The sequence below is a fragment of the Gambusia affinis genome, linkage group LG15, assembly GCF_019740435.1.
Source record: "Gambusia affinis linkage group LG15, SWU_Gaff_1.0, whole genome shotgun sequence".
In the NCBI taxonomy this organism is placed as follows: Eukaryota; Metazoa; Chordata; class Actinopteri; order Cyprinodontiformes; family Poeciliidae; genus Gambusia; species Gambusia affinis.
Window position 1 is genome coordinate 12,594,789 of NC_057882.1, and position 12,743 is coordinate 12,607,531.

The 12,743-nt window shown below is 36.5% G+C and overlaps 2 protein-coding genes across 2 annotated transcripts; one reads left to right on the plus strand and one right to left on the minus strand.

The window, feature by feature from the left end:
* Window positions 1–1,684, minus strand: epd (ependymin). Its single transcript, XM_044140290.1, has 6 exons — window positions 1,411–1,684; window positions 1,238–1,269; window positions 1,012–1,149; window positions 729–915; window positions 562–643; window positions 1–461 (listed from the first exon to the last, which is right to left on the minus strand). Exons 1-6 carry the CDS (start codon window positions 1,667–1,669, stop codon window positions 335–337), a joined length of 825 nt encoding a protein of 274 aa, XP_043996225.1. The 5' UTR covers window positions 1,670–1,684; the 3' UTR covers window positions 1–334.
* A 7,334-nt stretch (window positions 1,685–9,018) lies between these two features.
* On the plus strand, window positions 9,019–12,733 carry LOC122844628. Its single transcript, XM_044140293.1, has 5 exons — window positions 9,019–9,027; window positions 9,942–10,097; window positions 10,826–10,927; window positions 11,194–11,373; window positions 11,524–12,733. The coding sequence occupies exons 2-5, from the start codon at window positions 9,942–9,944 to the stop codon at window positions 11,707–11,709; spliced, it is 624 nt and encodes a 207-aa protein (XP_043996228.1). The 5' UTR covers window positions 9,019–9,027; the 3' UTR covers window positions 11,710–12,733.
* Window positions 12,734–12,743: the final 10 nt, after the last annotated feature.

Consider the following 12,743-nt stretch of genomic DNA (forward strand, 5'->3'; position numbering starts at 1 on the left):
TTTTGGCAGCTTTGACATTTTTATGAATAATTTTTTTACATGTTTTGACAGTGGTACAAATTTGAACAGCCACCATTTGTTAGTTTTCTTTTCCAATTCTGCAACCCTTACCATAGATTTTCCCCTTGCATCAAAATACAATATCAATTCAGCACAGGTTTTTTTTTTTTTTTTTTTTTCTCAGGGCAGAAAGACGTGATTAAAAAAAAAAGGTGGGATGAAGTGGAGCATCAAAAGAAAAACTGGAGCTAAGCATAAAAACTAAAGAAAAGCAAAAATAATTCTGGGAAGTCGTGATTTGATGTGAGTTTCATTTTTCACTCGAAGGTTTCATCTACATGAACTCGTTGAGGAAGCTGTTTACTGTTCCCTCAGGGGTGTCTTCCACAGGCTTTCCGAGACAAATAGAGGGCACCACAAGGAGGTCAGGATCCTTGATTTCCAGTTCAACATCCATGTTGCTGTGAAGAAAAAAAAAAGCATGAAATTTACAGGGAAATTTGGCAACGTTACCCATTACATCCTGTTTCTACATGGCCAAAAGAACCACCTAAAACTAACCTGAAGAGGAATGATGTGGTTTCAGTGAAATAGAAAGTGGACACTGGCAAACATCCCATGGTTACAGACATGGAATATGAACCTGACAGAGAAATCAGAAGTCAAACTTGAAAATTGCTGAAGTTATAAAGCCACACTGAAGTCATATCTCATAGAAACTATCCCACCTTTCATATTTGTCAGTGATCCAGTCCAGACATTGACTTTCAGCCCCTCGCCTTTAATGGAGGAACTCCCGGTGGTCACTGTACTGTGAAACTTGGCATCATCAGGAATGTCAAAAGGATGCAAGGACATTTGAAGCTTTTTCTTCTCACAGCTATGGTTTTTGACGTCAATCTCATAGAAAACCCCCTGTCGAAAGCAAAAACATATTCACTTGTCAGATCACAAAACAACCTCAATGGGACATTTCTTTGGAAGAGTTATGGGGTGAAATTTATGAGTTACCTCATCGAAAAGCATCAGCAGGTCCAAACCAAGTGATGTGTCTGCTGGGTGACTCTCGTTGGAGCTGAATCTCAGTTTCCTGCCCACTGAGTCATAGGTGAATGACCCAAATGCTTTCATGTCACCTTTTAGGTTCATCTGGTTAATTCCAAAGACAAGAACATTTTACATGTTTTTTTTTTGCAGAACGGATTAGATCTTAATCACAATAAAGACAAAAACTCACCACACTCATGAATCCAGTCATGTTGTGTGTGTCTGAAACAAAAGTAATACGCATTTATCCACCAGGCAAACCTCACTGAAAAATAAGATTATACAACCTTTGCAGAAAGCATAAAAAATTCTCGACCTTAAATAGACAAAAGGGTATCAACAGAAGTATTAGAAGTGTCTTACGACAAGGCTCGTGATGATGGTCTCCATGGGTGGTGGTGGTCAGACACATGAAGACCAGAAGCGCGATGGTTGCAAACATTTTCCTGATCCAACAACGGGGACAAAATAAAGTTAGAGATGGCAAACAAGGAAGCAACCAAGAGCACATCTGTCTGTCTGTGAACCAGCAGCTGCTTTTATAGAACCAGAGCCTGGCACAGAGTGTGATGCTTGTGTAAAGAATACCCAGGACGATAGCCCCCTCCTGGACTTCAAACATCACATCGCCTTAGCATGTCAACTTGTGACTCCCCAGGTGGTGACCCAAATGATCAAATGTTTAGTCCAGCTTCTCTGTTGTGTTTGTCCAGCTGTCCTTGCCTGTTGTTCAGCGTCTTGCTGCCTTCCTCGAGACCCCTTCAGTGTGAGCATGACCTCTAAGGGGAAGGAAGGTTCATGTGAGGTAAAGTACAGAACCACAGAATATGTTTGGATGTCTTTCAGAAGGCAGTGATGTTCCTTAGACATACAGAGCTTTAGGGAAACGGGCAACAAAGGTCTTCTAGAGGTTTGTTACATGATCAGGACCCTCATGAATGAATAATATTTTACACAAGTTCTAACTTTTCCCATAAAAGCTCTTGATGGAGGCCTCAACTTTTTTCTTATACTTGGAACAGCGGGAGAACTGAAGAACAATAATTCAGGCCATTTTCTGTAAGATGGTGACTAGTCTCTTGGCAAACTTGTAAGCACATGTGGGTGTGTAATTGTTGCATATTAGCAGTATATTTTCATTTTCCCCTGTATAACTTTTCCAATACTTTGTAATTCAACAATCACATCATTTAATGTTTTAATTCTTTTCTATACTACAAATTGCCAAAAAAAAACTGCAGGTGGAAATTAGAGTCTGCAGCTAAATAAGGGTTATTTGCATGGCAGGCTGAAATATTCTGGTTCATTAACAAGCAAAGAGCTTTTTATCAGTATCTATTTCAATAATGACATCTCCACAAAGATACAGAAATCAGCTTTTATTTAGTAAAATATATTAGTAGGTCTGATTCAATTTAGAATCAGAAATTTTAATATGTGATTAAGATTGTGTTTAAAAGACAAATACAAATTGGTGAATGATTGTGAAGTGGAAGGAAAACAGTGACACTTTACAAATTGGGAAAGTGTACCATACAGAGGCCATACTTTTTGTGGAACTGCTTTTTTTCTGAAAGATGTCAACTTCATGAAAAATTCAGTACATATCAAGTAGGATGGATGAATTAAAAAAAATATTTTTGTTGTACAACATTTGAAACTGTTTGTGAATATATAGTATTTTGCACTGGAGATCAAAATAGATATAAAAATGTTATGTACATGCTTGATAAAATTCCTAGCTCGTCCAAAGAAAATTGAGAAAAAAACTACTTTGAAATATATTTCCAAGGAGTCGTTATTTTATGAGTCATTATATGAGAGGGAGCGGGAAGGGGCCTGGCAACTAAAGAGGAGAATAGTTCTGCAAAAAGGCAATCTTATAGGAAGTAATTTTTTCCCTGAACTACAATCAGGATTTGAAACTAAAACATTAAACTTCACATTTTAAGTTAAACTGTACTGGCAGAATTTACTTTAAAGATAAAGGTCATAAACTCTTGCAGATTTTGACATTTATTTAATGTCGAGTGCTGATCAAGTAAACCAAAGTAATGATACGTTGGCTTACTTGCTCTAAAAAATGTGGACATTTTTTATTTTGCAGTACCTTGAGATGACATGTGCTGTAATTTAGTGACAGGCAAAGGAAAGAAGCTTAATTGAACTAAATCAAAAGTCTAATGCTTATGTAGTTGAAATGTAAGAAACAGGACCAAACAGAGAATGACATTTAGCACATTTGTTTTGTTCTCAAGTCTTTGAGTGTGACTGGTGTTGCATGTGTTTGTTTCTTTCCCTTTACTAATGGTAAGAAGAACAATCCATTCTCTGGATTGTTTAAAAAGTGTGATCAATCAAAATATATGTGTCTACATATACTAAAGTTAACATTTAATCAGGTGGCACCTTTTAAAGTCGTTTTTGACAGAATGGATGGATTATTTTTAATGCAATGCTAGAAAATGTTTTGGCTATATTAATTTTTTTCCTGCATATTCTGTATGCTGTGCCTTTATTTAGCAGGCAAAAATGTAAACCGTTTGAACATTTTTTTCATGTGTTTGCAATACAGTCACATATATTTTTTGAGGGATTTTGAATGAAACACCGACACCAAGTGGAGCATAATTTTTGAATGAAGAAATATTATAGGTGGTTTTAAAAGTTCCTTATAAATTTAAATCTGAAAATAGAATCCAATTCATCCAGTTGCCTCCAGAATCCATCTGGTGAGTAAATAATGCATCTGTAACGAATGTCATATCAGAATGCATTTGTTTTGTGAAGGTTTCAGAGGTTTGTTAAAGAACATCGGTGACCGACCATGAGGAGAGAGAGAAAGAGAGACACAGAGAAAGGGAGAGAGAAAAAGTTAAAGAGAGAGTGAGAAAAAGAAAGAGAGAGAGAGAAAGAAAGAGAGAAAGCATTAGTCAGGGAATTAGCCATGATACCCATGGTAACTCTGGAGTAGCACAGAAAATTGTTGATTTGCACAGACAGCAGACAACAATGAAAAACAGCCTGGTGTATGAAAGACTTTAATGTGGAAAAAGCTTGTTGGACTTGGTTTGGTTTCTAAGTTCCTTTTTTATTTAGACTAACCATGTTTTTGTTTACTTTTTTCTTAATTATTCTAGTTTCAGTTTGTGTTCTTATATTTGTTAGTATTAGAATCCTGGGTTGTGTTGGAGTTTTATTTATTCAAGTCTGATTATTTTGTATTCCTTTGTCTTTCCTTTGATTAGATCATTCCAGTTCAGTTCTTCTTAGTGTTTCCAGATAGGTTTATTTCTTGTTCATAGTTATTCTTGATACTTTAGTTTTATGTTTCGTTAGTCTAGTTATTATTTAGGGTTAGATGGGCATCCTATTCCCCTGTGTACTCTCCCACGCCCCCTGTGCCACTTTCTCTATCTCCGTCTCCTCAGTCTGCTTCCTGCTCCCTCCATTCACACCTGTGATAAGTTAGCTCATCAGCCCAGCTCTTTTGTTCACCTTTTAACCTCCCCAGTATTTCAGTTTCTCACTGTCAATCACTCCTTGCTGGTTCGTCTTGTGAACTACAGTCACCTCCCCTGGAGTTGACTTCTTCACATTCATAACTGTGTCTCCTGTCTGGCTTTATTTCAGATTACATTTTGTTCTATTCTGGTTTCCCTGCATTTTAAAACTTTTTCTCTTCCTTTTATATTGAAATGACCACTGAACTTGCATCTTTTGCCTGTTGTATTTACTTAATCAGAAATTCATTAATGTTCTGCGAGTTACACTTTACTCTCACCTCTTTGTTCTGAAGAATGAAATGACCACAATGTGCACGTGAAATTAAACAGAGTGCTATTTTCTTGCTTGCTTCATTAGCCCTTTAACAACATTGATTAAAAGGGGGGAAAAAAGCCACATGACTGAGGCCTCCTTGCAATGCTGAGCACATGATTAACACATGTGCCGGTATGCAATTTACAATAAAATGAATTGCATGAGTGGGTGTCTTTTCAGGCTTGCAAGCACATTTTGGAAGGAAAAGCAAAACTAAAGCTAGAGCGGTTTTTGAAACCACAAATGAACAAGATTGGTAATAGATTGATAGTAAATTGCAAGTGTCACATGGGAAAACTAGTATTACCATATCGGTAAGTTTCAAAAGAGGTAGTGAAAATGAGGAAAGCCCTTATTCATGTAGCTCTTCCCCCTTTACTAGCCACAACATTAGTTTCTCCCCAAAAAGGAATCACCCCGGGGAAGCAAATTCTCTTGCAGTTTTCATTCAGTAAGAAATTATGTGTTGATCGTCACAAAGAGTTTATAAGGAGGAAACTTAATGTCCTTATAGTTACATTGTTTTATTTTTGTCACTGAAAAATTGACACTTTCAGCAAGTTTAATCAGAACCAATATCTCCTTTACAAAATAAAAGACATGAATTTACCAGGCAAATGAATGAATCAACAAGCCATACAAAATACAAATGGGTACAAATTAGGTAGCATTTAGAAAACTTTAAATCCCTTGCGCTTTGAGTGGAAATACTTTCTGCAAATAACAGGGAAACATACATGCATGTTGCTGAGTACCAGATTAACTTGAAACAACTTAAAAGTAGAAATTGGCAGTAAAAACTGCATGATGGTGTGGTTGTGGTTATAATGGTTGACACGAAAGGGAAATTATCCCCCTTATTTACATGCTCATAAGACAGTAATGTATGCTGACACAACCATACATTGAAAAAAAGTAGTGTGACAAAGAATTTTAAATAAAATTTACCAGCAAGATAAGACATGGTCATGTCTCGATACAAGATATTTAGCACTGTGTGTTTTACTGAATGCACAATATATCAGTATCACCATTGTGCTTTGTTTCTAATATTCATATAGAACAAGAATGAGAGTTTAGCAATGTTGACTATTAGCTTGCTTAATGTTCAGCTCTTTCTGTACGGAAGTGAGTTTTACTGTGGTTTCGACAGTAAACAAGTCACTGGAAGTCTACTGACTCACCCTCTCAAACTGTCACTGTAAAGCTGAGCAAGACTTTCCTTTAAATAGACATAAGGGGTGATACTCTCCTTTTTCTTCTTTTTTTTCAAAGAAAAAAAGCGGGACTTTTTTTCTTTGAAAAAAAGAAGACTTGGTTTTAATGATCACAGAAACAGCTGGATTATTAATCCAAATGCTGCCGGGATAGAAGTGAGTTAGTTTTAAAAAGAAACGATGGCATCATTAAATTATGGTGTTTAACCCCTTAACTGTCACATCCAAAACACTGTAGGGGAATTTTTCTGCTTGGACTCTTGGTTGGTTGGGTGAACAAACTCCTGCCTATTATATGCTACTCATATCAATAATTAGCACACTGCTAGCGGATGTTGTAACGTGGAGCAGAAAGCTGAGGCTGTTGTTTCTCCCTGCATCCAGTGGGTGATTCAGGTTGCTACAATCCATAGTAGTCACACAGGCACACCTGCTGAAAGGAAACAAATGCACCCAGTACAATACTTTCATTCTACTGGCTGAGAGGTTGCTAGGCGACAGTGCATTTTGTTCCAGAAGCGAGCAGAAAATGTTTCATAGGCGAGCAGAGTCCGAACAGAGACTATCTGAGCACGAAGAGAAGTTTTGAGTACAAGCATTACAAGATTTTCTTTTTCTTTTTTTGAGAAAAAACACATTTAATTGAGGGGAAAGTGTAAAAAATAAAGAGTTACAATAACTTGATTTTACAAATGTGCATCCCGTCAAATTAACACTCTGTTGAGTCACATAATTGAGCTCTCTTCTGTTCCTGCCTGCTGTAGTCTTCAGAGAAAAAAAGTTCAGCTGTCCTTACAATATTTTCCAGATATTTCCTAAGTTGCATCTTTTTTTTTTATTTAACATTTATTTGGTAAGGCAAGTTACAATTACATTGTACAGTTCAACTTCCAACACAGTGGAAGTATAAAAAGGAGTAACATAAGCCCATCCACGATTACAAGTTTTGAGAAGAAAGACATGAAGTCCTGCTTCCAAAATAAATATCTAAGCAAAAGTATTAAAAGTTTTGAGAACAAAAGACATAAAATCCTGCTTTCAGACTGAAAATGTGTGCTCTTGGATTATGGAAGATGGCAATTAGCCAATATAACTAAAGCAGTTTATGGAATGAGGTGTTGAGAAAAAAATCTCATAACGAGTCAAGGAAATTTTGGTTCCTATAAAAAACAAACAAACAAACAAAAAAAAAAAAACACATAAACTTCTATCAACAACTAAACTTGGGATTTGACATAATTTGAACAGCCTGAAAATGAACACTGGCCATCATCAAGAAAGTCTTCAGACAAGAGTGCTTAGCTTAGGTGAATTCCTGACGTGTCATGCTGAAAATGATGTTGAAACCTTCTCGTGATGCTGCTTATCGTGATGGAGAAATGTCTCAGATTTTCTTTTCTTTCATGTTTAAAAAATTAAATAAGCAGATTTTTTGAGGAAAGTTGCAATTTTTTCCACACACACGTAAGAATATCCATTAGGAGGAAATTCTTATGACGAGATTTTATGATGACTTTTCAAACTCAGTGAGGACGGAAAGATCTCATTTCAGCTTTCTCTGGAAAACTGGTGTTTACAAATAAGTCAGTGTAAATGAAGAAATTAAAATACATAGATGTCAGTCAAATGACAACAGGGTATTTGGAGAATTATTATTATTTTTTTCAACTTCTTTTTATTTTATTCACATTTGCATGATTGTAGCTATTTTTGGGAGAGCTATGGCTGTGTTTTAACTTTGACAATATTCACAATTGTTTTTAGTCATACACAAGTCAAGTTGACAAACTATTTCAACCTGGAAAGACTCATACACAGAGAAAGAGTGGTATTAGAAAGTTTAATTGACAAACAAAAGTCTTTGTTTGTCGGACCCAGGAGGAAGACTTGGACTTTCCAAAAATGAAAGCAGTGTGTTCTAGGTATGTTCCTGAAATACATCCACAGGTGACGGATGTGCCATGATAACCTCACAGAGGTTTAAAAAGAGCTGATGACATCATCAGCTCTTTTGCCCGTTGTTTAAGGAGATAGAAATCATTCTGAATTTAAACTTCTTACTTTGAAGACATTAGTTAGTAAAAATGACCTATTCTTTTTCTCATTATTATTTAGAAAATAGAAATAGGGTTGGTAATTCTAATTGACCTAAAAAGGAGAAGTTAGGTTCAGACGATAATAATAATAATAATAATAATAATAATAATAATAATAATAATAATAATAATAATAATAATAATAATAATAATAATAATAATAATAATAATAATAATAATAATAATAGAAAGCCATGTTTTTTCTCTCATCAATCCTTTTTCTTCCAGCTGTTGGAAAATATTTTCTGTTTCCAGTAATGAGAGTGACCAAATTACCATAATGACAAGGTCTTTTCTAGAGCATTTTTTTAAATTGTGAGATTTATTGAAACTGAGTAATTGAGTACAAGAATCATGAGACTCCTGAAAGATTTCCCCAAGATGCACAGTCATGGTCCTCTTGACAAAAAAAAAAAAAAAAAAAAAGACCAAAGAAAAAGTAGAAGTTTCAGAATTTATGATTTCACGTTTTACACAAAATAATAATTCCTTGGTTTAATCTCACTGTTGGGGTACACAATGCTGTAAATGTCAATGTTTCTCTAGTCCAATTTTTAATTTTTTTAAAAAATCTGCCAGTTTTGTGTCACGGCAATGAGGTGTTTTCCTGCTCTTGCTCTCGTTCATGTGTTTCGTTAAGAAACGCTTCGCTGACCACAAGAAGGTGAAACTCTTCAAGACAGAAAGATGTTGAGAAAGAGAGCGAGAAAGAAACAGAGCAAAATGAGAGAGAGAGAGAGAAAGAGGGCGGGGGTAGAGGACAGAAACTGAAAGTAGCTAAATGAATATAAACAGCTTTGGTGAGTTTACTAAATCATTACATTGCTGGTCACATCACCCTGAAGGTAAGCCAAATTGAACAATTATAATGTATATATATATATATATATATATATATATATATATATATATATATATATATATATATATATATATATATATATATATATATATATATATATATATAAACAATTTAATGGAAATGTTTTGGTTGTTTATCTTAACCCAGATATTACGCCTGTGTATTTATTGCCTTTGTAAGCCATTTATTGCTGTTTGTTTACTTCATCTTCAATGAACTATACTCTTATCAACTATAAACTATTAATCAATTACTGATACACAGCAGAGCAGCAGAAGGCTTTCATCATGCATTGTGTCACAGATACACTGAGTCATTTAGTCTCAACACATGATGCAATTACATATAAAGACTAGCAAAAATGGGAAAATTGGCTCTTTTTCCTTCTCAACAGCAAAGTTCAGCAAAACTCCAGGACATAAATAGAATTGTTAGGTTTTGCAATCTGACTTCTTCTTTTTTGCCTGCAACACCCTTCCTTAGTGGGGTCTGCTGCCTGCAGGGTGCCTTGCAGAAGCAGCACTAAAAGAAGGCCTAAATACTTCCTTCCACATTGAAAGTGTTTAGAGGAATTGGGACACTTCTGTTTTAAGTGTTTGTGCAACTCCGCCGGAAACAGTGGTATTGAATTGGATAAGAAATGAAGTGTATACTTGGTAAGCAGATGTCTGGGGAAAGACTAAAGTTGTGGTGTGGAAATTCTTTCAGAAATATTTGAAAAATCCCGTAAATGTGCAAAGTAACATCTGTTTTATTTTCTATATTTGGCAGTAGTGGCTCAAATCCAGCTGTATGATTTGGTTCAGTGTTGTCCAACTTTGATAATCTTTTTAAGAAAATGTAATCTCTCAAACATGATTTTAGTTTGCAGCACATTAACCTCTGTGTCTGTTCCAGATGCCCAGTTGGTGCGCTTTTTTCCTTCTTTGGAGCATAATGAGCTGCGTGGAATCTGCTCCTTCATCGCCATTTGTCCAGAAAAATAAATACAAGAACTCATTTCGTCTCACAAGATCCACGCGAACCAGGGTGCAGAACCTTCTGAAGAAATATGTAAGTTAATTAAACCTGGAGCTAATTTGCCAGGGGGTCAGGGCGGGGTCAGAACAAACAAACAAAAAAAAGCTGGGCAATATTTCATTGTTAAATATAATATGAGTGCTAGCAGATGAAAACTGTGATCCGATTGCAATACGAATTGAACACCTTAATTTTACATTCATCGTTTATATTGTGAAAGTCGAAATTGATCCAAGGGATCAATTAGTTTTAGTGTCATGTAATCATAAGAAATTAATTTAGTATTATTTGGTCAGTTCAGGAGTCATAGCATCCATCCATCCATTTTCTAACACCCTTGTCCCCTAGTGGGGTCGGGAGGTGGTGGTGTCTATCTCCAGCTAACGTTCTGGGCGAGAGGCGGGGTCACCCTGGACAGGTCGCCAGTCTGTCACAACACACCTAGGGAGAATTTAGAGAGACCAATTTACCTGACAGTCATGTTTTTGGACTGTGTGATCAAGCCAGAGTACGGGAGAGAACCCACAAGTGCACAGGGAGAACATGGAAACTCCGTGCAGAAAGAATCGAACCCAGGACCTTCTTACTGAAAGACAACAGTGCTACCAACTGTGCCACTGTGCAGCCCCCATAGCAACCAGTTCTGACCCAGTCAACAGTCTAGAACTGCCCATCTCAGCTCGCTTTTTTTCTTTTATTGTTGTTGTTTTTTTGTTTTTTTTTTTGCTTTATACCTGACAAAAAAACTCTTATGTTCACAGAAGGAGCAGCAGATGGGAAACATACATTTTGAGGACCGAAGCCACCGCTTGAGAGATCTGCCTTTGCTTTCCACCGACTTCAACAACTGGCTCCAGCTGTCGGTAAGTGTCACAGAACACATTCATGGCTGTCACACTGTAGATTGCAAACATTTCGGAGAATTCCTAATTCTGTTGAGTTTCCCCCCCCTAAAATTCTAAAAAGAAGAATCCAAATGACATCATCCAAAAGCCTCGTCTTGCAGGCCATAAAGTTTGTGAAAATTTGAGAGGAAATCCCCTTTCACAGCTGCAAGCATGTACAGGCGGGTTTGTGCAATGCTCTTGTTATGTAATGGACCTATGTTTGTCTCCTGCTGCTTGATCAGGACTGGGACCGTCTAGATGGGGCGTTCAGGGACATCCAGTCCTACTGGAGCATGCTGGAGAGGAAGAGGAAGCAGCTGGAGAAGGAGCAGAACACGCAAAGGACGGCAGCCAGTTTGCTTCAGAGCATCAAACACATTCAGCTAGACTTACGGGACCTGATGAACCAAGTCAGCAGTCAGGTACCCACAACTCCTACTGATATACGCCCATGCATTTTTGTTTCTTTCTTTTTCTTGTTTGGTCTCGCTCTCTGTTAAAGTCCACGTGAGTTTTAAAGGAAGTGACACTGCAGCTGGTCTGATAAACTTTGTTTTACTTTCTTCCTCTAGATGAGAGTCGTAAGGAGTTCCTGGGTCAGACCGACACCTACTGCAACGCTCCAGAACCGACAGAGGATCCCCAGAACCGTGTGGGAAAGCAGAGTGGAGGGCTACATCATTCTTAGGGACCTAGACCTTTACCTCACCAAACTAGCAAGGGACTTTCTTCTGCTGGCCTCCAAGTCACACTTGTGACACAAAAGACTGCTTAGACAGAAGACTTAGGACAAAAACTGAATCATCAGCCCACAGCTATGGGATTAACAGCTGTATAACGTTAATCTGAACATTGGATTACTTTTTTTTCCAGTGATGTACTTCTGAATATCCCAGGGCTTTTTGGGGGTATTTCCCAAAGTTTCTATCTTTCCTCTAATTGGATGTTAGACACATGTCTCCAGCAGACGTCCCAACATCCTGTTTTTCCACCACCGCCTCAATCTTCAGGACTTTCCAAAGAATTATTTGCTATTTATTACTATATTTATTAATGTGCTATTTATTTTTAAAGTGGTTTATTTGAACATTTCATGAGTAGAGAAATAGTGTTTTACAGAGAGTATTTTATACCGAACAGTGTTACCGAAGAGTTTCAATAAATGAACTGAGAAAAACAGCGAAGACTTCATGTTTCTAATACTTAAATAGTTAATAGTTGTTGCTGTAAATCAATGTATAAAAGAAGACATGTTTCATACTCCAAACCAACAGCTATGAAAGGTTTGGAGTCATAGTCCTTCAGTCTTGATTATAGCGTCTGATCTGACATTTGAGTAAAGGGTAATTTCACTACTTTAAAAAAAAAATCTAGACGAAAGTAGCTCAGCTCAAGTTCAAGATCTAAAAACAATTAAAATGGTCAAAACTCGGTTCAATTATTACACATAAGGTTCTGAATTGAGACACTTGTATTTGTGTAAACAGAAAAAAAGATCATTTAAATTATTTATGGATGCAACAAAGCATTGGCAAGTTACCGGTACCAAGATATTGATTTTTAAAGAAATGCTCCTGCATTTTAATGGTTATAATGAGAGAAAATTATCAAAGTTTTATTGAGCATTTTGAAGCGTTGACCCTCCCTTCCCACACGTCCTTCTTGATTACAAGAAAGACAAATTTGGCTGCATGAAAGTCATTCTGGTTTTTAAAAACAAAGATAAATGCAATATATTGTGAAAACTAATATAAAAAAAACCCAGCAGTGTGGATGCAATGCATCACTTTTA

Bases quoted from the DNA above. Each gene is read 5' to 3' on its own strand.
- epd (XM_044140290.1), bottom strand. From the start codon at position 1,669: ATGTTTGAAGTCCAGGAGGGGGCTATCGTCCTGGGTATTCTTTACACA. The intron at 1,270-1,410 runs GTAAGACACTTC...CTTTTGTTTCAG, and splicing joins CCATCATCACGAGCCTTGTC to ACACACACAACATGACTGGA. The intron at 1,150-1,237 runs GTGAGTTTTTGT...GGAATTAACCAG, and splicing joins TGACTGGATTCATGAGTGTG to ATGAACCTAAAAGGTGACAT.
- LOC122844628 (XM_044140293.1), top strand. From the start codon at position 9,942: ATGCCCAGTTGGTGCGCTTTTTTCCTTCTTTGGAGCATAATGAGCTGC. The intron at 10,098-10,825 runs GTAAGTTAATTA...TTATGTTCACAG, and splicing joins AGAACCTTCTGAAGAAATAT to AAGGAGCAGCAGATGGGAAA. The intron at 10,928-11,193 runs GTAAGTGTCACA...CTGCTTGATCAG, and splicing joins ACAACTGGCTCCAGCTGTCG to GACTGGGACCGTCTAGATGG.